Source organism: Drosophila mojavensis, unplaced genomic scaffold, assembly GCF_018153725.1.
Source record: "Drosophila mojavensis isolate 15081-1352.22 unplaced genomic scaffold, ASM1815372v1 contig_136, whole genome shotgun sequence".
NCBI lineage: Eukaryota > Metazoa > Arthropoda > Insecta > Diptera > Drosophilidae > Drosophila > Drosophila mojavensis.
Window position 1 is genome coordinate 15,150,787 of NW_025318667.1, and position 24,273 is coordinate 15,175,059.

The 24,273-nt window shown below is 41.0% G+C and overlaps 2 protein-coding genes and 1 long non-coding RNA gene across 3 annotated transcripts; all 3 read left to right on the top strand.

Moving 5' to 3' along the window:
* Nucleotides 1–870: 870 nt before the first annotated feature.
* LOC6583891 (acetyl-CoA acetyltransferase, mitochondrial) lies at nt 871–2,417 on the top strand. The gene has a single exon (XM_002009517.4). It carries the CDS (start codon nt 999–1,001, stop codon nt 2,223–2,225), a length of 1,227 nt encoding a protein of 408 aa, XP_002009553.1. The 5' UTR covers nt 871–998; the 3' UTR covers nt 2,226–2,417.
* Nucleotides 2,418–6,462: 4,045 nt separating this feature from the next.
* On the top strand, nt 6,463–8,221 carry LOC26528258. The gene is made up of 2 exons (XR_006357623.1): nt 6,463–6,923; nt 7,879–8,221. It is a non-coding gene; the product is annotated as an uncharacterized LOC26528258 (long non-coding RNA).
* A 66-nt stretch (nt 8,222–8,287) lies between these two features.
* On the top strand, nt 8,288–24,095 carry LOC6583893 (fizzy-related protein homolog). The gene is made up of 5 exons (XM_002009519.4): nt 8,288–8,594; nt 11,688–11,940; nt 21,683–21,916; nt 21,979–22,113; nt 22,671–24,095. The coding sequence occupies exons 1-5, from the start codon at nt 8,473–8,475 to the stop codon at nt 23,361–23,363; spliced, it is 1,437 nt and encodes a 478-aa protein (XP_002009555.1). The 5' UTR covers nt 8,288–8,472; the 3' UTR covers nt 23,364–24,095.
* The last annotated feature ends 178 nt before the right edge of the window (nt 24,096–24,273 follow it).

Below are 24,273 nucleotides of genomic sequence, written 5' to 3' on the forward strand. Positions count from 1 at the left end.
CCGTCCATCCGTCCGTCCGTTCGTCCGTCTGTCTCTCCTCTGGCCGACTCTTCGGTCTCGCTTCAGTTGATGTTATGCTTTTTGTTGCTACAAATAAATAATACCTATGCTATGCACATGCTGCGTCATATTGTTGTTGTTGTTTTTAGTTAGTTACACATAAAAAATTCGAAAAGAATTAATAGATTCACATGCGCGCAACGTTAGAAAAAAAAAAAAGAAATGAATAAACGGCGTTCTGCACACACACACACACGCAAACACAATCGCAGCACACTGGTCGAGCACACGGCCAAGACAAGACGACGCGATGGCTGGATGCAGCGATAATTGGCAGCTGTAACGGAGCCAAAATCAGAACCAGAACCAGGGATTTTGCGAGCAAGTGCTTGTTGTTGGTTTGTTGCGCGCGGTAGACGAGCGGGCGACCGGGCAGGCGGGCAAGCGGGCAAGCGATTGGCGGCAGGCGGTAAAGTAATGCTTGTCTGCCCTCTGTTTTGTTATTGTTTTGCAGTTACAAGAAGTGTGTGACCGCCAGCGCGCAAATTCGCAAATACCAAAATAATACTGAGTGGCATAAATTGTTGAATGCTCTTGAGCCACCCACTGTATAAGTTTGAATTCAGAACAGTTAAGCAATGAGAACAGTTTTTACACTTACTTACCTTAAAAACACATATATTTGTATATTTGTAGACATATGTGTGGCGATAATAAAAAATTAATTCAGATGTTATTGGCTTTTTATTATTGGCATTAATCGGACTTTACATTTAAAGACAAACTTAACAAATACTAAAAATATAGTTGTTATACATATACAGAAAAGCTTTCAATGCAAATTCGCAGCGCTTTCCAACACCATCAGCAACAGCTGTTGCGTTACGCAAGCGGTTAAAGAGCAACAGGTTCTGATTCTCACTCATTATTATATCAAAGCGTGATCAGGTCCGGGTAATATTCCAGTGATCATTATATAAATTGTCGCTATCAGTGCCATGTTGCAAGCCACCAGCCGCCATTTGATCGCTCAGGCGCGTCGCTACAGCTCCAAGATCAACGATGTTGTTGTTGTTTCTGCTGCTCGCACGCCCATCGGCAGCTTCCAGAGCCAGCTGGCACCTCTGTCAGCCACACAGCTAGGTGCTACTGCCATCGAGGCGGCCATCGAGCGTGCGGGCATTGCCAAAAGCGATGTTAATGAGGTGATCATGGGCAACGTTGTGTCAGCGGGTATCGGCCAGGCACCGGCCCGTCAGGCGGCTATCTTTGCCGGATTGCCCACTAATGTGTGCTGCACGACCGTGAACAAGGTCTGCTCCTCGGGCATGAAGGCTGTGATGCTGGGCGCCCAGTCGCTGATGCTTGGCCAAGCCGATGTCGTCGTGGCTGGCGGTATGGAGTCCATGTCGAATGTGCCTTACTATTTGAAACGTGGCAATACACCCTATGGAGGCGTCAATCTGACCGATGGTATTGTTTTCGATGGCCTCTGGGATGTCTACAACAAGTTCCATATGGGCAACTGTGCCGAGAACACAGCAAAGAAGATGCAGATCACTCGCAAGGATCAGGACGAATTCGCCATCGAATCCTACAAGCGATCGGCCAAGGCCTGGAGCGACAACGTCTTTGCCAATGAGATTGCTCCCGTCAAGATTCAGGTAAAACGCAAACCCGAACAGGTGATCGCCGAGGATGAGGAGTACAAGCGCGTCAACTTTGATAAGTTTGGCCAGCTGTCGACCGTGTTCCAGCGTGAGAACGGAACCGTTACCGCTGGCAATGCATCGACGCTAAACGATGGCGGTGCTGCTGTTGTCCTCATGACCGCCGAGGCGGCCCAACGTGCCGGTGTAAAGCCGCTGGCGCGCGTTGTCTCCTTCCAGGATGCCGAAACTGATCCCATTGACTTTCCCATTGCACCGGCATTTGCTGTGCCCAAGCTGCTGGAGCGAGCTGGCGTTCGTAAAGAGGATGTTGCCATGTGGGAAATCAACGAGGCCTTCTCTCTGGTCGTCGTGGCCAACATGCGCAAAATGGACCTCGACCCCGCCAAGGTCAATGTCCATGGAGGAGCCGTCTCTTTGGGACATCCGATTGGCATGTCCGGTGCTCGCCTGATCACTCACCTGGCGCACGCCCTAAAAACCGGAGAGCTGGGCTGCGCCTCCATTTGCAATGGTGGCGGCGGCGCCTCCTCCATTCTGCTGCAGAAGCTTTAAAGCTACGGCAACAGCTATCAATCGGTTAAAGCCAGAATTGCATTTATTGAAATTGAAGATGACGATTGCAGTCATCAACTATTTTAAACGGTTTTCAACTCATCTTTTTATGTATTTTTTTGTATAGCATTTAATAAGAAAAAACTTTGTGATTTGCATAATAAATCGAAACGAGAATGGCCTTAAATCAAATGCTTCGCAATTTTTCGCTAACTCACGTTCATTATGGACTTCGAACTTTCGAAATAGAAAACAATTGTAATCGTAATTTGCCTGCAGGAGCATAATCGTTTGATGTTTCCTGCAGATTATTTGAAATGTTATCGGAATTGATATAGTGCTGTAAAAGACATATATTTTTGTTTTGTTTTCTTAGTTTTTACTCGTTATTCCAATGCATTATAGCGATATTTGCGTTATCGTTATGGAACCATTTTGTATTGTTGGAGCGCTTTACTTGCAATTATTGAACATCGGCAACTATTGGAAATACGACACGATCGTCACGAGGACATAGCTGGACCATCTGCCCGGCTCAGTAGTTGATTAAGTCCACCGACTGGATGGCCGTAACCAGTTCATCCAGACAGTGTACCAGATGGCTAGCTGTTGCTCCAGCACATGTTGGGCAACATGTAATATGCACCCGTCTTATGGGCGCGTTCGTGTTGAGCAGCTGATGGCTCCAGCAATACTCAAACACGGCCTGCAATGGGATCAGGGCATCGTTCTGCTGCCGAAACATGTATGTATATCAATGTCCTTGGCAAATGAGAAGCATATGTATGTATATTCTCTATTAATTGCAGAACACGAAACAATATAGCTAGAAGAAATACGAAACAAATTCTGGGACGACGGCACGAGATGATTAGCATAGAGGATGGTGGCCACAAATTGATTGAATAAGGCGCAACAGATGTAGACAATAACTGTTTGTGTTCAAGACTAGCAATAGCTATCAAATCAATATTTGTCTGTTCCACTTTCTGTTGGATTGAAGGGCATTTGTTTGAGTGCAACATAGAAGGCAACATATTCCAATATATTTTGAAGATTACTCAGTAAATATTGTAAATATAGTATTGTGCAGACTATTGTATTTGTTGTACTCTATCATTATGAGCTGACAGGCTATTATACCACGTAAATGTTGTGGAATGGTAATTGAACTAAACTAAAATAAGACTTTATAGCCACCTATTTATTTAAATTTCACAAGCAGTCAACGGCTAGTTTTAGCATCGATACATTGGAGTGCACGCAAAGTATCGCTTCACTATTTTATCCGCTCAAATAGCAATCGCAGAAACAGCTGATTGTGCGTAGTGTTGCTTGTTAGTCTATCGATGTCTATCGATTAGTTGTGAACATCCCTAGAATGCGCGAGTTGAGACCAACAAAAAAAATAACGCTGCTTTTGGAGACAGATCGAACGGCGGTGTACAAGCGCGGACCGCAACGCATCCAAAGCCAACAACAACTGAAATAAACAATCATCGTAATAGTGTGCTTGCCCAAAAATAAAAAGCGCGTCGAGTGCAACGGTGTCACTAAAACAGACTGTTAACTTCAGTGCAAGCAAACAACCCCCGCGTCGGGCAACCATTATAAATTATACTAAAAAAAGCAGTTGTGTTCTTACCAGCGGTGGTTGTGATGCTGGACGCAGACCAGCAATGCAGCAGCTCTAACAAAATCAAATTTAACCGTTTTCGTAGAGTTTTTTGCGCGTAAAATTGATTGGAGAAAACCTACTTAGTGTGCAGCATAAAATTGAAAGAGCAAAACGTAAGTGCACTCTGGCGGTCATATATAATCTATGCGTGCATGTATTGTATAAGTGTAAAAGAACAGTTATATGTTTAAAGTTCATTTGAATGTGCGTTGCACTATTTGCTGGCCATAGCTGTACATTGTGTGTGAGCGAGCGTAAGAGTTTGTCATGCATATACGGTTTTTGTCTCTCTCCCTCTCTCTCTTTCTCTCACTATATGTGTGTGTGTGTGTATGCAGCTGGCCATTCGTATGGCTGCTGCGCTCCGCCTAGCTCTAGCAGTGCGTGCGTTAGCCTATAACTGTGTGTCAGTGAGTGTCTGTGGGTTTGTAAGTGCACAATAAGCCAAACGACAACAACCCATAATTATTGTAAATTGTTAAATTAAATATTTAGTAAGCAGCAGTCGCTAATAAATCTATTGTTTTGCTCTCTTCAACTGGCCATTTGGTTTCGGTGGTGTCCTTGACATGATTACGTTTTCCGTTACGCTTTTGTACTTTAAGCAAGGGGGCCGTTCGTTTCTCATTGCGTATGTGTCTATAGGAGTCTGTGTGTGTGCGTGTGTATGTCTATCGATTACTGCCTGCTGGTCCTGTTTGGCTTTCTCACTCGCACGTGCACGTGAGCTGCCTCACTTTCTCTCTCTCTCTTTCTTGCCCAAAAAGGGGTGGCAAAATTATGTTAATGTTTTTGTATACTATTTTTTTTTTTTTTTTTTTGGTTCGTCTGTTGTCATGGAACATGTGAATTGTTGTTATTTTTTTTGTTGCTTGGTCTTATCATTATGTTCTCACACACACGTTCCACGGTCCGCAGCTGATAACCCACCGCAAGTGTAGATGCAGCTAAAGTCGGATGGGGAGTGCGGTTTATTTTCCCTCTTCTTCTTCTCTTTTACTTGTAAATTGTCACCCGTTCGCTCTCTACTGATTTCACGCTCGCTCCACGAGTATTTATAGCCGCCAAAGTTCAAGTGCAGCGTCTATCGCTGTGGGAGCCACAGCTGTGTCCCAGTTGGTGGTGCTCCGTTTTGTGGCATTATCTCAGCGTCTATAAATGTTAGGCGGGGATTTTTTTTCTCCAATTTTTCCTGAACTTTGACTCGGAATGAAACGAAAAACTGCGAGCGCTAGATCATCCCACGTAACGCAAGCTCAAAAAAATAAAATAATACAGTATGCATACGCTATGTTCAACTAACAATAGAGTGGATCGAATTAAGTACTATGTATTAGTTTTCCCTTGCTTGATTCCCTCGGTTGCTCCATTTTATGTATTTGCAATCAATATTTGTTTTTCATTAACTTCTAATCTTCTAACGCTCTGTATGCCCGAGCTGTTCAGCATCTCCCTGCACTGCGTGCCTCTCGAGGCTGCGCTCTCCATACAAAATATACGGGCTATTATTGGAGGCGTTGCGTAATTGCCTTAGAGTAGCTACATTCATATATATTTATTTACACATATGTGTATATATACATACACATGTACATGTATGTGCTTTAAGTTTTTGGAACTATGTAAGTTATTAGAAAACCTACCCAATACACCCTATACCATATCTGCCTAGCAAGTGTAGCTGTAATCCAAAGTCTAGAAGTCTTATATAAGAAATTCCCGATTTAGCAATGAAACTTAGCAAATTGAACTTTTGTATAGCTTCGAGTCCCTGTCTAACTAATAGAAATCCTCATCTATCCTAGACTCCATCATTTCTTCACCATCTTCTACCACTTTAAACTAATTTTGCAATAGAAAATAATCCTAAGGAGCTAAAGGTAGCGTATATAGCTCGTGCTAAAGCAATTCGATCTGTAACTCTCCAATTGTGGCCTTCCTCCTATAGTGGAACTATCTTGATGAAACTACACTTTCCTCTTTCTGAATTGTATAGTATTTGATGTTGATTGGTTATCCCTTTTCCTCCTTCGCCTTCTTTGAAAACGATTCTATCCTTTCAGTCCACAGTTTATACTGTTCCTTTGTTTCAGATGAATCAGTGAAATCAGTGGAATTATGAAATGGGGCTTTGGTAAAATGAATGCTAGGTGTTTCTTACTCCCATATTCCCTCCCTTTTCTCCGTCTCTTTTCTAGCTCTAGCTCGCTCTTGTGTGGCTCAGCCTGAGGGTGGGGTGTATCCATCGAAATGAAATATACTTCGAACCATGTTTTTGGTGAGGCAACCTGCGATTCCAGCGAAGCTCCAACCCGTCCTCTGCCCCCTGTGCCCTGTTGCCATGATCTACATCGCCCCTAGTGGCACTTGTTGCACATCGAGTCATAACATGTTCGAGCAGGCAAGCCCTGGGATTGACTCATTTCACATTTGTGCCCGCATTGTTTGTGTTTGTGCTGCGATAAGGGCTTATCAGTGCACAGCATGGAGCGAGGCTTAGGTCTGAACCGCACTAACGATATATAAATATATATATGTACGTGTGCGTATGGATATGTGTGTGTACCTGACGTTAGCCGCCGCTGCTACTACCTGCCGCCGAGCTAAATGTCAAAGTCTTTGACTGTGCCAAGTCAGTCAGTTGATGTGTGCCCTCGTAGTCAGTTCGATAAATTCTATATTTGTATATATACATATATAAATCCATAATTAGTTTATTATATACTTGTGCATATGTATATATATTTATGTATATATATATATGCGCTTATACAGTGGTGTACATGTGTAACGTTAGAGACGCGTGTATATATGTGTGAATTATATGTATATATATAGATACATCTATGTATATTTTGTATCCAATACCTCAAGACATCCAATTCAATCAAAAGTCAGTCCAGAAGACGAGCACACACACACACACCCACACTAACACATCTGTGTCTGTTTGTGTATATGTGAGTGTCTAAGGTGAACGCGGAAGTGCTTCAAGCTGCTTGCATTTCACGCTGCACTGGGTATGTATAAGCCGCGAATCCCCGTCCTAGTCACGTCTCTCTCTCGCTCTCTCTCTCTCTCTCTCTCTCTTGACCAGGCCAACAGGCAACAGTTAACGCCCAGCCACTAATTAGCAGTGAGCACGCCAATTGATGGGCTGCCCAGCAATTGAATTGGCAACGAGCTGGCTGACGTCTAAGCCTGGCCAGAACCAGCACACCAGCCCACCATCCCACCAGCCCATCAGCCCAATAGATGGCCAGCTTCTCAGTATGCGCGTCGCATGCGTTGGGCATAACATTCGAATAACATGACAGGCGTTACAAATGGACAGCAGCGACACACGGACAGATAAACGGACAGCCGGACGGGCGCATAGACACCCTATATATAGATTGATACGCCCACCAGCCCATGTTAGCCAAAAGCCAGCCAGAGAATTTGCCCAAAACTAGTTGTCGTTGATCGGCATAACTTACACACTCTCTCTCTCCCTCTATCTCTCTTCCTTTCTCGCTCGCCGTGTTTCACATTTTGGCCATATCTTGAAAGCCTAGAACCAGGTTGTACTCCCCGCTGTTGCTAGACGACGTTGATTAATGACCTGACTTGCAAACTGTCGACCAAAAAACAAATTACAATTTTATTCAAATTTCTAGTCGAGTTGAAATTGATGGGCTGTCGCGATCAAATACCCTGTTAAAAGCTCGGCTTGGCTTTCAGCTTTTAAGTATAAGAATAGAAGATAAACATATTATAAATATATCATACAACTCTATAAATAGATAGATATAGACATACCTATGACATACCATACATTCACGACAAACAATATGCTTCGATTGAGCCTCTGCTCAATTACAGGGTATCTGCTTGAGATATGAGCAAATGCTAAAAACATTTAAATCAATCCAAATTAATTTCAACATAATAATATATATGTTTCTTTTTCCCTCTCTCTCTCTCTCTTTACAGCGCACCGTCTCGATTTAGATATATATCTCGTAGATATATTGCCAGCTCCATATACATGAATGTATAGCAACAAACATCCATAATACCCAATTATATATGTATATACATATATATAAATATATATTTTGTACGATTCGGCAATACCAAAGTTTAACATAAATAGAACAAGAGGAATAATAATAATAATAATAATAAGAAGAAGAAGAAGAAGCAGCAACAATAACGGCGGCTGCATCAGAATCAAGAAATAGCTAAAGACGACGAGCTTAGGAATATAATTTTTTGTTGTGGAAATATTCGGCATTTTGTTGTTGCAATTGGTTAAAAAGCAGAAGGAGAGAAAGAAGAAGAAAATAATTGGAAAACCTTGCTTTTTTTTCCATATATTTTGTGTTTTGTTTTTGGCAACGTTTTGTTCTCTCTCTTTTTTTTTTTTTTTTCTTTCGGCTCAAAACGCGAACTGTGCAAATACCGTGTTGTATTCCAGTTAATCAAATCGACTCGCATTACATCGAATCGCGATTACAGCTGAGCATTCACAATAGCCAATAGTGTAAGCAACAACAGCAACAACAACAACAATAATCATTTACAATGTTCAGTCCGGAGTTTGAGAAACGCATCCTGAAGCACTGCAGTCCCGTGGCTAGAAATCTATTCGACAATCTGGAAGCGTCCACAACGCCAACATCGTTGGATCGTTTCATACCCTGCAGGTGAGTGAACCCTTGCGCCAAGCCGTTAGTTTTTCTGCTACGTCACCTTTTCCGCTCACTCGCGAACAGCAACAGCAACAGCAACAACAACAACAGCCAGAAGAACAATAACCATAAACAACAACATCGTGTGTTGTTTCCCGCATTTTCCGCCTGGCTGCAACTCGTTGAGCTAACGGAACTGCAAGCAGCGCCAACACCCAAACATGAGACTGTCTGTCCAGCAGTGAAGACTCGCCTGCCTATCCCCCGTCCCCCCATTGCCTACCTGCCTGGCCCCCACCTGTTGCTAATGAGCTTGCCTCACACAGACAGCCGTCATACACACACATACACACACACACACACAGATAGATGGTTATCATTAGTATCTGTGCGTTGTTAAACACTTCCGCATCTTTCAGTTCGTCTCTTTTCCCCAGCTCACCTACATTTTGTGTCTTATTCAATTGTTTAACTTTTTTCCCACATCTCGGAGATTTCAATATACTTTAATCAAATTTATAAAGAGTTTGCTTTTAATACTTATTAAACTACATAGATGTTTGGCATCTAACTATTTGATAGTTTTGATTAGCCTCTATGGTACTTCATATAACCTTCATAGAGCTTCCGCTTACACTCGATTTCCTTTTCCGTTTCATTTTGTTGTTGATTATCGCTTTGGTAACATTTAACAGTAACTAAGTAAAGCTATTAACAGTATCTAGTAAAAGTTGCTGTGCCAATTCATATACCCAAATATTCAAATATTATCTATTATACAATAGTAACATAATTTTGATGATCCCGAAATTGAAGAATTTTAACAGCTAATAGATAATGTATCGATTCAATTCAAAATCGTTTACATTCTGTTACCTCTAAGCAATTTATTTTCCTGCTGTCTTTTCATATCTGTCTCTATCTTTGATTTTCTCTCTTAACAGTCGATGTATGAATAATTATCACTCACTGTTAACTCACTGTTAACATCTGCTGTTAAGCTAAACAGCTGTGGTTTTAACTTTCTCCCTGTCCCCTCTCTCTCTCTCTCTCTCTTTCTTGCTGTTTATCTCTTTCATTCCCTTTCGATCTCTTTATTTTTCTACGTCTTTCTCCTCTGTTTTTTCCATCTATCTCTCATTCCCCTGTCTCTCTCTTTTTCTTTTTCTCTCTCTCTCACTCAAACCCTCTTTTTTTTCGTTCTCTCTCTGTTTTTCTTTACTCTCTCTCTCTCTCTCTCTTTCTATCTCTCTCCCTCTCTCTCTATCTCTCCCTCTCTCTTTGTCTCTGCTATTACCTGTTGCTGCCTTTGATTGAATTGTCCGTGTCCCTTGCAACTGTGTGTCCCTGCCCTTGCCCCAGTCCCCGCCCCCTCTTTCGCCCTTGCAGTCAGTCACCTTGCAAATTTGCTTATGAAATTAATTTATTGTAGGTGGAAGTAAATGCTTCAAATGCGTTTGCCAGATGAGCACTCAAGGGGGAGCGGGGGCGAGGAGGGGTTTAGGTGTAAAGCGGCAAAAGACGCAAGTTGCATTAATAAACAGTTTGTTGTGCGAGCCTCTCTGTGTGTGTGTGTGCAATGCAATTCAATAGCCCTCTTCCTGTGTGTAGCCCCCTCTAATAAATAAAATTTGTTTTTTTTTTTTTTTTTTTAAATATTTTTTGTTGTTTGTCTGGGGGGAGGTTAAAACTCTCTCACACTTGGCCGCCGCGAATTTCATGGCGAATTCGCCAGGTTAGCAAATCGCAAAATCAGAAATCGCAAATCGCAAATCGCAAATCGTTGCGAATTTGTCAATTTGTGCAAATTTAGCGAATTTGACATTCAAAATATGAATTTCTGTTGCTGCCTTTTTGCACGTTGCACACGTTTTTTATGTTTTATGAGCAACAATAATAACAATTGGCCATCCCCCGCTCTGCCCCCTCTTCGCGCCAGCCCACTTCCCACACTACATTGTTTGCATTACGTGTGGAGTCAGGTACATAAAGGAGGAGTTCAACGGGGAGGCGTGGCTGGGGGGGCGGAGGTGACCACACCATGCACAGACACGAAGGGTGTTAAGAGTCATTGGGGTCCCCAGCGCGGCAGAAACGGCGAACAATTGAATTTGAACGCGTTTGCATAAATTTACTTTTGCAATTGTTGTTGTTGTTGTTGCTGCTGCTGTTGTTGATTGTATAAATAATTTATATTTTGGCAAAACTTTTTGCCATGCTCTGTGCCTTGCGCTTGACTAAGAGAGACAAATCGATGACTGTGCCTAATGCGATGGCCACGACTAGAAGCTGCCCTAGGTCTATGGCCAAATTTTGGGGGTTTACACTGAAGTGCAAGCGAGAGAGATGCAATCTTGGAGAATAATTAACGGAACTATGACTTAGATAATAGATAGAGGCATCAAGCGAAAGCTACCAAAGCAACAAATGAAGCACTTCAGCTTGATATATAGTAACGATGGTGTGACAAGTAAGACTAGGCTCTAGTCGGAAGTGTCCGACTAGTAAATACCCTGCATAAGCTGGGCCTTGCGCAGAGCTGCTACTTCCCACACTCTCAGCTTAAATTACATAACAAATAACACGTGCTAAAGCCCATGCACACACACACACACAGGCACACACACACACACATATACACTTTGTTTACTACGCACCATACGCAGCTGTTGCGCTTGGACTACCTGGGCTTCACAATGGGGGAAACTGAAGTGCTAGTTGGACTTTCTTAATGAAATTCTCAGAGTGGAATAATAACATCCAGGTGTTTATATGCGCCAAAGTACACAAATGCTATATTAAATAGGTTTCTTGGTGTTGAATGACACGGGGAAAGGTAACCAAAAAGCGACAATGTAATTTCAGAGTTTTCCCTCTTATATCTATATAAAGTTGTACTTCCGCTTCATATGCCCAGTTGTCATTGATATTCCGATTACAGGGTATGTGCAGTGAGGCAGTTAGCCAGCAGCAGAAAGACATTTGAAAACGAAAATCTCAGTCTGCTGCTTTCATTTACATTAATTGCAATTATTATCATATACATATTTTATTTATTTTTGCTGCAATCTAATCCTACTTCTTCTTCTTCTCGCTCTCTTTCTGCAGGGCTCACAACAATTGGCAAACGAGCTTTGCCTCCATTAACAAGTCGAATGATAACTCGCCGCAGACAAGCAAGAAGCAGCGAGATTGTGGAGAAACGGCACGCGATAGTCTGGCCTATTCGTGCCTATTGAAGAACGAGCTCCTTGGCTCGGCCATAGACGATGTGAAGACCGCCGGGGAGGAGCGCAACGAGAACTCCTATACGCCGGCGGCCAAGCGCAGCCTCTTCAAATATCAATCACCCACTAAGCAGGTAAGCTTTCCCCCCACATATACTCCGGTGCCCCCTCGAAAAAGTCCTCCCTCTCGCAGCTCTGCCCCTAGACTCGACCTGTCTCTGACTTTGGCAATTGTGAGATACTTTTGCAAATATTGCATTAATTGAGTTAGCTCTGTCGGCCTTATCATATATATATATGTATATATATACATATAGTATATGCGATTTTTTTGTTGTATTTTTTAATATTTAATTGAGACTTCTTTTGTAAGGTGGCGATGCGTCTGAGTGGACTACGAGTTGAATGCACTGCGGAGCAGGTCATGGACTCAATGTGTCTAGAGTCTAGAGTCTGCTTGAGACTCTGGGAAAATGTGTAGTGCTCAGAAAGATTTTGCAGTTATATATAGATTTATGTAAAACTAATATGAGTGAGAGTGAGAGACAGAATGTTTATGGAACTGCTAGGGAAAAGTCTTGATCAATCTTAATAGATAGTTCATGCTAAAGATTTGTTTCGAAATGTTTATTTAAAAAGATATTGACAAAACTGAAGTCAACTTAAAATTTGCTAAATATGTTCAAAAATACCATCAATTCTGTGAGAAATTTTACACTTCGGGTAGCTCTCTAAAACTTGAGAGAATATATGAGTGTTAAGAGTTTACATAAAATATAATACAATAAATACAAAAATAATAATAATAAAAATAAAAATAACAAAAAAGTATTCTAATTAAAGCTTCGCTATAATATTTAAAAAAAATAAAAAATAAAAAAAAATAGTATAATCAAATAAAAATAATTTAAAGATGGACTAATTAAAAATTCTCTATATTAAAAACTTCAAATAATATAATAAAATAAACATAAAAATAGAACAAAAATTATATAATGAAGTAAAACTAATAATAAAAAATATTCTAAATAATTTTTAATTAAAAATTAGCTATATTATAATATTAAAAACTAAAAAAAAATATAATAAAATAAAATTAATAATGAAAAATATTCTAAATATTATTTAATTAGAAATTCTCTATATTATAATATTCAAAAATTTGAAATATGCTAATATTCAGATATATAATTATTATGATATTCAAAATGTTAAAATATTATGATATATATTTCGTAAATTGGGCGGACAAACGATCGCATATCACAGATCACAGATCACAGATAAGCTGGAGCTGTCTTTGCTTTATTAAGCAGCTGACGCATAACTTTTGTATGTATGGGCGGCTGGGGTAGGCGTGGCAGCTACTGTCTAGCCTTTGTATGATCTGCGTACGTGTGGGCCAAATGTATTGGCCATTATTTATGGCAGCTACATTGCGGCCGCACATAATTGAATTATATATGATTTGTTATGACCACGAGCCTGCTCCACTCCCCCCTCCCCCTCCCCCACATTCCCTAAATAACCGAAATATGAGAAATAACTCTTGGCCACATTTGACTGCCGATGCCGCTGGCAATGCCTGCCCCGCCCAGCCCCCACTTCCCACCCCGGGGAGTGTTCACTGTTTTGTGTTAATTGTGTGGGCGTGATGTAGATGAATGGCCGCTGATTGAGGCGACAATTTCCATAGGTTATGGGCCTCCGGTTTAGAAACCGCTCGCAATGCGAATTCATGAGCCCATTAATCAAAAACCCCAAAAAAGGCCTCGCCACATTTCTATACCCTGTAAATGGGAATAGCTTAGAAGGCTCAAGAGCTTTGATATCTGCAAGTATGATAAATCGATAAAGAAATCTCTCAAATTTTACAAGTTTCGATTGCTCTACTCTACTCTCAGTATGTCTCTCTAGAGAAGAAAAGACTTGATGTAGTTAGTTACAGGGTATCGTCGAGTCGTGTACAGTCGACTGGCAAATACTTAATTTTTTCTTGAGTCTTGCTGCCAAATAAATATGGCCAGAATATGGCATGATAATTTAGCTGCCGGGCACTTGCTTATGCTCATGTATGTGCCCCTGCCCCTTGGGCCATGCCCCTTGGCGTGTTCAGCCGGTTGCCTGAAGTCACGATCTCGATGTGCTCCGTTGTCTGGGCTATTCAATGCGTCCGCTTATTGACTCAAGTGTCGTTTTAGACCACTGAAGTAGTTGGGCAAATGAGCCGCAGACGCAATTCCTCAGCTCGAATCGCAGAATATGGGGCTTTGTTCTTTTATTGTTATTGTTGTTGTTGTTGTTGTTGTTGCTTGACTGGCAACTGGCAACTGGCAACTGGCAACGTGTCAACTGTCAAAAATTAGTCAAAGCAAAAGCCAACAACGTTGAATCCACTTGGAGACGTGCGGCTGTCGGCGCAGCAATTGAGGCAGCATAAATCTGATAAGCGCACAAATATGTCCAAGCCCCGAATGCTGACGAAGATGAAGATGAAGACGAAGACGCGCGCCATTGCACAGATCTCTGCCCCAACAATTGACCAGTTGTGCAGTGGCAGCAGCAGCAACTGGCCACTGGCAAGCGGCAAGTGGCAAGTGGCAACAGTTGAATAGAAATGGAAATAGAAATAGAAATAGAAATAACATCACAAGATCTAAACGTTCAAACACTTGAACAAATCAAGAACTAAGAACCGGCTGTACCAACAACAACAGCATTGAAGAAATCAAAGTGTGTTAACCCCAAATCGAGCTGAACCGATCCGGTCTGTAAGCGTGAGAAAGGGACGGAGCATGGTCAGGGGAAGGGGAGGGCAATGAATGAAAGAAAGAGCCAAATATTGAGGTAAAGCAATTTTTCATATAGATATCTCCCATTCCACCTGACGCAAACAGTTTTCATAAAACCGGTTGACAGCGATTAATAGACAAATACAGCAAATAGATACGACAGATAGGCTCTTAGATGGACAAATAGCTAGAAAGGCAAATATAAACAACTACAAAAAAGAGAAGAAAACAACTATTCAATGAAAAATTAAATACATTTGTTGTATTGGTAAATATATATAGGGACTGTATGATAAATATTAGATTTAATTGAAATTAAAAATGCAAAGAATAGAAAAGTGAAAGAGATATTTATATCATATACATGATAATCTTATACATGATAAATATTAGTTTTTCGTAAAAATTACAATACAATAGTAGTAGTATATGGATTAGCTATAATAGATCTTTTATATGTTATATATTGAAATATACATGCATGGATATGTGGACTATATGATAAATATAAAATTTGCTAAAACATTAGACATTATTAAAAGGCAAGCAGAATTGTATTAGGAAACTTAAATATTATACAGTACAGATAATATATAATATGATTTACCACTTTCAATGGATATAAGACGAGCAAATTAAAAAAAAAAAAGGGGGGGGAATTAATGGTTTAATTATTTATATTTTAATATTTCAAATTCTCAATATAGTTTTGCTTGTTTTCAATAATAAAAATATAATTAATTTACATGAAATATATGTTTAAATTTAACCTTTGTTTATAAACATGTCTAAAGGAAGAGAATAGAGCAAAAAAAATACTCTGGTGCCCCCTGATAAATAAAATTAAAAAACAAAATTTTTTAAATTAAATAAAAATATTATAATAAATTAAAAACCCAATTAAATAATATAAAAATATGTACCACACATAGATAACTTATTCTACAGTTAAATGAAGCAGAAGTAATTGACAAAGTCTATCCAGAAGCATTTTTGCTTTTGCTTTAAATGTTATATGTAAATAATAGATCGAATAGGCAAGTGTATGTCAGCTATAAGAAAAATGAGGAAACACTAAAACTATACAAATAACGCAAATTCAAAGCCAAGCTCAAGGCAAAGTCGCTCTTATAGCTCCCCCTAGGGCCCCCTCATTTTCAATGTTCTCCAATACCAATTGTTCATGAGTAAGGCAATTATGAAAGATATAGCTTTTCACTTTGATTGGTCTCGTAGGGTTTCAATGAGTGTGTAAGCCTCTACTCCAGCTGCCAGTCGTTGTCTATTCCAGCCATCATCCGATATCTGTGTATATATCATTTTTCGCTTTAATTGAAGTCTTAATAGTATTTCCATTGGTGTGTAACCCCTTCAGCCACATTGCCTATGTTTATGCTAGCCATCATACGATATCTGTTTATATACAGTTTTGCACTCTAATTGAAGACTGAAGTAGTGATTCAATCGATGTGTAATTTGTTCAACAGCTGTTTATATGAAATGTATGTGTATCATATAGTGTATATACATTTTTCCCACGTTTATAACACTTTGGATTCTTAGAGCATTTGTAGCGTTAGCTTTCTGATTACACAATTAATGAGATGTTGTGCTGCGATGTCTGCAATTACCTACCTGTATAACGTAACGAGGTGCGCGAATGTCTTAGTTAATGGATTTTATAATCTGCACAGCAGTTGAGTCAGTCAGGCGGGCGGGCGGACGGACGGACGGACGGACAGACTTGACTCCCTTTGCTTTGAACACTCATAATTTATTTATGGTTTTCTGATTTTTTTTTTTTTTTTTTATATTATTATTATTATTATTGTTGCTGTTGTTGTTGTTGTTGTTGTTGTGCTGTGTGCTGCTTTTCCGCGTGTTTAGAAAATCTGTTTTCAACGCCGCTCGCTGAGCCATCGCCAATTATGAGCCAAGCCAATGAGACAACAGCAAAAAAAAAAAAAACAATAATAAGTAAATAAATAATGGGAATAAAATAAAAAGCCGTCGCTTGAACAGCCTGTGCACCTGTATCATAGAATTGTGGACAGGCGAGTCTATCCCGCCACCTGTGGCCGACACTTGTTTGTTTTATTGTTATTATTGATATTAATTTATGCAGCAGACATTTGCATTAGCATAAAATTAAGCTGGCTTTAAGCTTGGCCAGTTTGGTCAGCATGGCTAATTTAGTGATTCAGCCGTATTGTGTGGGGCAGCTCTATATGGACGCCGACAGGCTCAAGCCAAACCCAAAAGCCATTCGCTTTCCCATTATCATGGTCATTAACATTCACATTTGCCCCCCCCGTCCCCCGTTCCCCGTCCCCAACGCTGGTTGGGTCAGCAGCTATGCTGCCCCCGCTTTGGATCTGCTGCCTCTGCTGGTTGGCTGTTTTTTTATTTTATTTATAAACTTTGCCTGCCAAGCGCCGCCCACAAAACACTTTAACAACAACAACAACGCCAACAAATGCCGGCCGGCAACTCCACCAGTGTCCATATTTCATTCAATTCAATTGAATTCATTCGGCCCGCATTACGTGTTCCATGCGATTCCATTTCGTTCCATACAATACTCGCATCGATCTCTGTGCAACTTTTACTTTATTGGCCGCCATGGCGGCCATTTTGTCTGAAAAAGATATAGAAGATGAAGATAACAAAAAAAACAACAACTTTTCAATAATTGTATCTGGCAGCAATGTGATCAAAAAAAAAAAAAAAAAAGGCATGGGAGACTGTACTTTCGGTGGGAATATGAGAAAATAAAACGTTAACAGTGGGCTGTTAGCGCTCTGCGCAGAGGGTGCTCGACTCGCAGATACCCTGTACTCGGTTGGACTTGAAAGATATAGCTAAACATCTGTTGGAGATAGATTAGATTAGATTAATTAAGATATTCGAAACAATATAGTGGGGAGGGCTAGCTTAGCTGGGGGCACATCTACGTATAATATCATTTATTTCATGAAGATGAAATTTAAGAAATGTTTAAAATTTGTTCGTATATAATGCAAAAGGTAATCTGAGTATCATTATTTTTATAATTAATAATTGTCAACGTTCCATTGTAGGCTTATAAAAATATCGGATTTTAAATGTTCTCAAGCATCGAAACTTCAGATTTCATGATTTCATATATATATATAAATACATATACCTTTGTAAAAAATTACCTTTGTATATGTATATGTTCCATAAGCTGCTGTCAACCTCTATATGCCGCCAATATACCCTGTAATATCAGTACTTCTGCAAAGTTTCCCATTGCAGTTTGAGTTTTACAGCTAAAGTAGACTGCAAATTATTGAATTTGGATATGGATTACGATATAGATATCCCATATGTCAGTCGTTCATTTATCGCTTGAATCAGCTGTACAGGGTATTTGCGTAGTTTATTAACGACAAGAACAATGACAACGTCTGTTAACTGATGACGAATGACACATTCAAATGACAACAAACAAGACTACAACATAATAAGAAGAAGAAGCCGTTGCCAAAGGCCACGGCCAGGCCATAAACAGACAGCGACAGAGGCGGAGATAGAGAGAGCAATAGAAAGAGTGAGAGAGAGAGAGAGAGGGAGAGAGAGCAAAAGATTTAATCGAAAAAGCGTGGAACCAGATTTGTTGTATGTGAATTCAGAGTTGGATTTCCTCTTTGGTATTTGTTGGCAGTTTCACAATTGAATTTCTAATAGGCTTAGACACACACACACACACACACACACACGTGCACGCAGGCACTTGGCATCGAAAAGCATTTAAATTTAATGGCAGTTGCTTGTACGCTTTATGGCCCACAGAGCAGGCGAGACGGGGCCGGAGTCGTCGGGTCCGGCGTGCTGCTCTGCTATTTCAAAGTGCTTCAGTACGCTGGCCAGTACGCTCGCCATTCCCAGAAAGCGGAAACCCAGAGCAACAACAGCTAACAGTCCAAACAGAGCCATTAAAAATTTGTTATTTTTATACTCATTCACGAAAGTGAATCAGTATATTGGTTTTGTGCAATGTCCGTCTTGCTGTCCGTCCGTCTGTCCGTCCGTCCGTCTGTCCGTCTGTCCGTCTGTCCGTATGAACGCAATCTATTTCGGCGCTATTGAAGCTAGAGACTTGAAATTTGGAACACATACTCGTGTATATCTCCGATTTATAAAGTGTTAAAATTTTCCCGATCCGCCCACTAGGGGCGTGGAAAATCGGAAAATGCATTTTCCGATATACCAGAAATCATGTTAGTTAAAGAGCTAGAAAGCTGAAATTTGGTATGTAGGTCCGCGTTGACCACCCAAAATTACGAGCTATGGCGGATATATCTACGCCCATTGGGGGCGTGGCAAATCGGATAAAACTGTATCTCCTAAAGTTGTAAACCTAGAATGCTGAAATTTTGCACGTCAGCTAATGCTATGACTCTATAAAGTCTAAAGATAAAATTATAAGTCTATGCCCATTGGGGGCGTGGCAAATCGGACCTGAAGATATAGTGATTTTTTAAATTCTCCTATATTTTGGACACTATTGATGGCAGAGACCTCAAATTTTGTATATATACTCGGACTGATCACCCAAGACCAAAAAGTTTTGTCGGATATATGTCCGCCCACAGGGGGCGTGGCAAACCACAAAAGTTTATATCTCCTAAAGTATAATAGCTAGAAGCTTTAAATTTGGATAGTTGAGTTACTGGTAGCCTCCTCTATCGATTCCCCAAAAATAATTTTTACGCCTCTTTAGGGGCGTGGCATATCGAAAAATACCCTGTAATTTTCAAATTTTTTGAGGTTAAGCATTCAAACTTTGCAGTTAGGGTACCGTTATCTCTTTCTAAAAACTGACCAAAAATGAGGTGTCTACGCCCAGTTGGGGCGTGGCAAATCGGAAAAACCTGTATATTCTACAGTATTAGAGCGAAACTTAGCTACTAAATTGTTGATGGGATGTGAATGAGTATTCCGCAGTCGGTAACGCCCGACTGCAACGTTCTTACTTGTTTTTCTTCTGCTTTTTCTGGCCAAGTGCAAAGTGAGCATTAAGGGCCATATACTCTTCAGCCAGCCCGCAGTTGGCGTAATCTTCAGCCATTGAAGCGACACGCAATTTGAGACGCACACTCACACACTCACACACACACATACACATCACACATATAGCACACACTCACACACATACATTTCTCTCGTTGTTAATGTCATTAAGTTCGGCGTACTTTTGTTTTTTCTTCAACTCTCTCATCGCATCTGTTAGTTCATAGTGGGCTCGCATTTGCCCTCTGCTAATTGAATTAAATTTTAATTTGCCAAACGCATTAAGAACACAACCGAAATTCCGGCTTAAGTCATCATTGAAGCACGCTTATCGCACTCAAACACTTCAAAACTTACATACGTCCATCAGTATTTGTTTTCCCCCCCAAAAAAAAGTGGGGTTTGTCTGTTCTGTTTGTCCGGTTCTTGTTTGCCCGTTCGAGCGGAAGTGCACGCCCCAAGGCTTACGAACTGCTGACCACGTAACGCCTGCAATGACAAACGATGACAAATTTCGAGGTAAATCGACTTGATTAACCAAAAAAGAAAACAACAATGAAGAAAGAGAAGTACAAATTTTGCCAACCTGAGAAAAACAAGATAAAAGACTGTTTGCAGTTCCGAAAATTAGATAAAATGTTGCAGATAAAGGGTTTAAGATAAAGGACTGCGACTAGAGTCGAATATAATGGAAACCAAAATTAGATACAGGGTTTACGATAGGAAGCTAAATGAAGCCTACAAGAATGTATCTGCAGCAGCTATAGAATGAAGGAAATCAAGATCAGTTGGTTGTAAGGTCTAAAACTCGTGAGATGCTTTAGATATTAGAAGATATTATTCAAATCTTATAATAAAGCAACAAATCTTATAAACGAAACAGAATTTAAATAAATATACAGTAGTATACGGTCATAACGACTCCGCTTATAGCGTCCGTACGATTATTGCGATGAAAATTCAGGTCCTCAGAAAAACTTAAATGAAGAAAATTATATGGTTATAGCATATTCCGGGTATAACGTCGGTATAATCGAATTCTACTATATATATTATTAAAAATATTATATTGCAATACAGTATGTTCTTTATATGTATTCATTTATATAATCTATCCAAGACGTTAGGAAGTGCCTTGACAGGTTCTGTTAAGTAAGTAACGCACTACACTAATCTAGGATCTAGAATTTAGCATTTGAGGATCAGTTCTATGTCAACTTCAATTTGATCGTAATTGTAGTCCCTCGTTTAATCTAATCAAGGATACTTTGAATCTAGTCTAACTCTCAAACAACGGATCGATGCAGCTATCTCGAGGCTCAAGCTCTAGGCCCACTCAACATTTTGTGATCCGCATTGATGATTAGCTCTCATATATAGTACAATATGAACATCGTTATATTTCGCTTAGATTAACTAACCTCACGATCTATTGTTTGCTTTAAGATCGGATTTAGATCCTAAAGGCTGCCCACAGTCGGCATTGCTGCGAGTAGCCAATGATGATTGGACTCATCTTGCTGCGGTTGCTCTGTCCGAATGTGGGGCACACGCAACTGTTATTTCTTGCATTTCAAATGGCGCATTGCGTAAGCAGCCCTCGCTCTATGGGAGAGAGGTGTGCGAGTGTGTGTGTGTGCGTGTGTGTGAAGTGCCATTCACGCATACGCTTAACACACTTCTGTCGTACGCATTTTCTATGCAAACGAGCGGAAAGGTGAGAAGAGGGGGGCAACACGCAGTGCGTGTCCAAATGCAAAAGAAAAAAATGTAGGCGGTGAGGAGAGGGGATGGGTTGGGGCGTTAGGTTGGCAGATCAATTGCGGACGCGGTCGCTGCTTTTAGCACGGTGGCGTTAATTGCCGTGCCAAGTACGCGGCGGGCAAACAAAGTTGCCAATCGCTTCAGCACAGAGAGCGAGACAGAGAGAGGGAGAAAGAGAGAGATAGGGAAAGAGAGCGAGCAAGCCATTCGAGTTGGTCAATTAGCTGCTTGGCCGCAATTGCAACAGTTCTCTAATTGATGTTTACCCTTGCCTTCTTCGCAGGACTACAATGGCGAGTGCCCGTACTCGCTGTCGCCCGTGAGCGCCAAGAGCCAAAAACTGCTGCGATCGCCGCGCAAAGCCACGCGCAAGATATCTCGGATACCGTTCAAGGTATTGGATGCACCGGAACTGCAGGATGACTTCTATCTGAACCTGGTCGATTGGTCGTCGCAAAACGTGCTCGCCGTCGGTCTGGGCAGCTGCGTGTATCTCTGGAGCGCCTGCACCAGTCAGGTAAGCGCAAATGCAATCCTCAAGCTGAACTGCAGTGCTAATTCTGCCTTCTGTCCATGCAGGTCACCCGCCTGTGCGATCTCAGTCCCGATTCCAATACAGTCACATCTGTGTCGTGGAACGAGCGCGGCAATACGGTCGCCGTGGGCACACATCACGGCTACGTGACCGTTTGGGACGTGGCAGCTAACAAGCAGGTGAGTAACGGAAGACAAACGAGAGGAGTGGGCAAGTGGAGAATGGCCACAGATCCATTGACTAATAGAGAACGAGTAACCCGTAACAAGTGAAGATATGCAGGCAAAGATCAGCGAGCTATAGCTTATTTTAGGTGTATTATATGAGCTATATGTATTATATGAGATATTACACGAGGGAAAATCATCTTGACAAGATGAAGAGAAGTCATATAGAGAGCTAGCGATGAGTGAGGCGATCATAACTGTGGGAAATGTAGATAGAACCAAGCAGCGAGTGAGAAGCAAAGAGAAGCTTGGCAAGTGATGTAGTATAAGGGAATAAGAAATCAGCAAATGAGTACAGATGTCACATCTGATAGTAATGTGTATATAGCAGTAGGTTTTAGGCGACGACTGAAAGCTAGAGGAGACGAGTAATGAGTGAGCAGTAGGAGCTGTTAAGAGAATAAAGTACAAGGAGGAAAAAAGATTAGCCAAAGGAAAGATGCAATAGAGATTGTTTGGGTAACAACTTTGTAAAGCCTTAACTAATGAAATGCCCTGCTTGTTTGCAGATCAATAAACTGAATGGACATTCGGCGCGTGTGGGCGCACTGGCCTGGAATAGCGACATTCTGTCTAGCGGTTCGAGAGATCGCTGGATCATACAGCGGGACACACGAACGCCGCAGCTACAGTCGGAGCGCCGTCTGGCCGGACATCGTCAGGAGGTGTGCGGACTGAAGTGGTCGCCGGACAATCAGTACTTGGCCAGCGGTGGCAATGATAATCGACTGTACGTGTGGAACCAGCACTCCGTGAATCCAGTGCAGTCGTATACGGAACATATGGCCGCAGTGAAAGCAATCGCCTGGTCGCCGCATCATCACGGCCTGTTGGCCAGCGGCGGCGGCACTGCGGATCGCTGCATACGCTTCTGGAATACACTGACGGGTCAGCCCATGCAGTGCGTGGACACCGGCTCGCAGGTGTGCAATCTGGCCTGGTCGAAGCACTCGTCGGAGCTGGTCTCCACACACGGCTACTCGCAGAACCAAATACTCGTGTGGAAATACCCGTCACTGACGCAAGTGGCGAAGCTAACGGGCCACTCCTATCGTGTGCTATACCTGGCCCTCAGTCCGGATGGCGAGGCGATTGTCACCGGCGCCGGCGATGAGACGCTGCGCTTCTGGAACGTCTTTAGCAAGGCGCGCAGCCAAAAGGAGAACAAGTCTGTACTGAATCTGTTTGCCAACATCAGATAGATTCGCTGCTCAGATGTGGGTGGAGGGAAGGGCGGCACGCTCGGACAAATCGAGCGTGCGTTGACTGAGCGAGGCGCCAAAGGCAAGCAACTAACCAACCAACCAAGCAACCAACTAATCAAACAACGAATCAACCAATTAATCAGGCAATCATTAAGCTGGGGACTTCAGCCGCATCCACATAAGGCGCTATGTTGATTTAACAATGTTTACTAAATTTATGTTAAACTTAATTGTCGAAGTGTTTTAGATACTTCTCTCTATGTCTAAGTTTTGGGCCGGGGCAAACTTCTGGTAAGAATTGTGGATTAACTTTTGAAAGAAAACCGAAAATCAACAATGAGAAACAAAATATTTCGTAAATTCAACTAAATTTGGGTCGGTGCAGCGCTATGATATCTATTTAAATGAAATGAAATACAAGCCTATAACTTAGTCAAATGATCCAATGAGCCCCCTCCTCCAACTGCTCTCTGGATGCTCCCAGAATATAGCTATACAATAGGTCCAAAAATTATAGTGTTTATGTCTTAAGTATGTATAGTGTTTATTAATCAATTCGCTAATCTTGATCTAATTGTAAATCTAATCCAAGAACCAGAACTGATAAACAAACTAAATGCAACAGCTCCTAAACTTAACTAATTGAAATCTAACATATATACTAGATATAAATATGCATTTTTTCTGTTTGTATACTAAAAGAAAAAAAAATTAATATATATATATAAATTTAATTTTTTTTTTTTTGCTTAGCTTGTAAGCTTAAATCATTTGCAATCGCAATATATTATATATTTGTTTTTTTTTTTCCTCTTAATAAACACACACACACACACGCGTAACACATGTATATTTAATAAATTTATACAATTTCAAATGAAAACGGCGTTTTACTTGATAAAAGTAT

Excerpts from the sequence above, each read along its gene's own strand:
- LOC6583893 (XM_002009519.4), top strand. The coding sequence starts at position 8,473 with ATGTTCAGTCCGGAGTTTGAGAAACGCATCCTGAAGCACTGCAGTCCC. Across the intron at positions 11,941-21,682 it reads ATCAATCACCCACTAAGCAG|GACTACAATGGCGAGTGCCC; the intron begins GTAAGCTTTCCC and ends CCTTCTTCGCAG. Across the intron at positions 21,917-21,978 it reads GGAGCGCCTGCACCAGTCAG|GTCACCCGCCTGTGCGATCT; the intron begins GTAAGCGCAAAT and ends CTGTCCATGCAG.
- LOC6583891 (XM_002009517.4), top strand. The coding sequence starts at position 999 with ATGTTGCAAGCCACCAGCCGCCATTTGATCGCTCAGGCGCGTCGCTAC.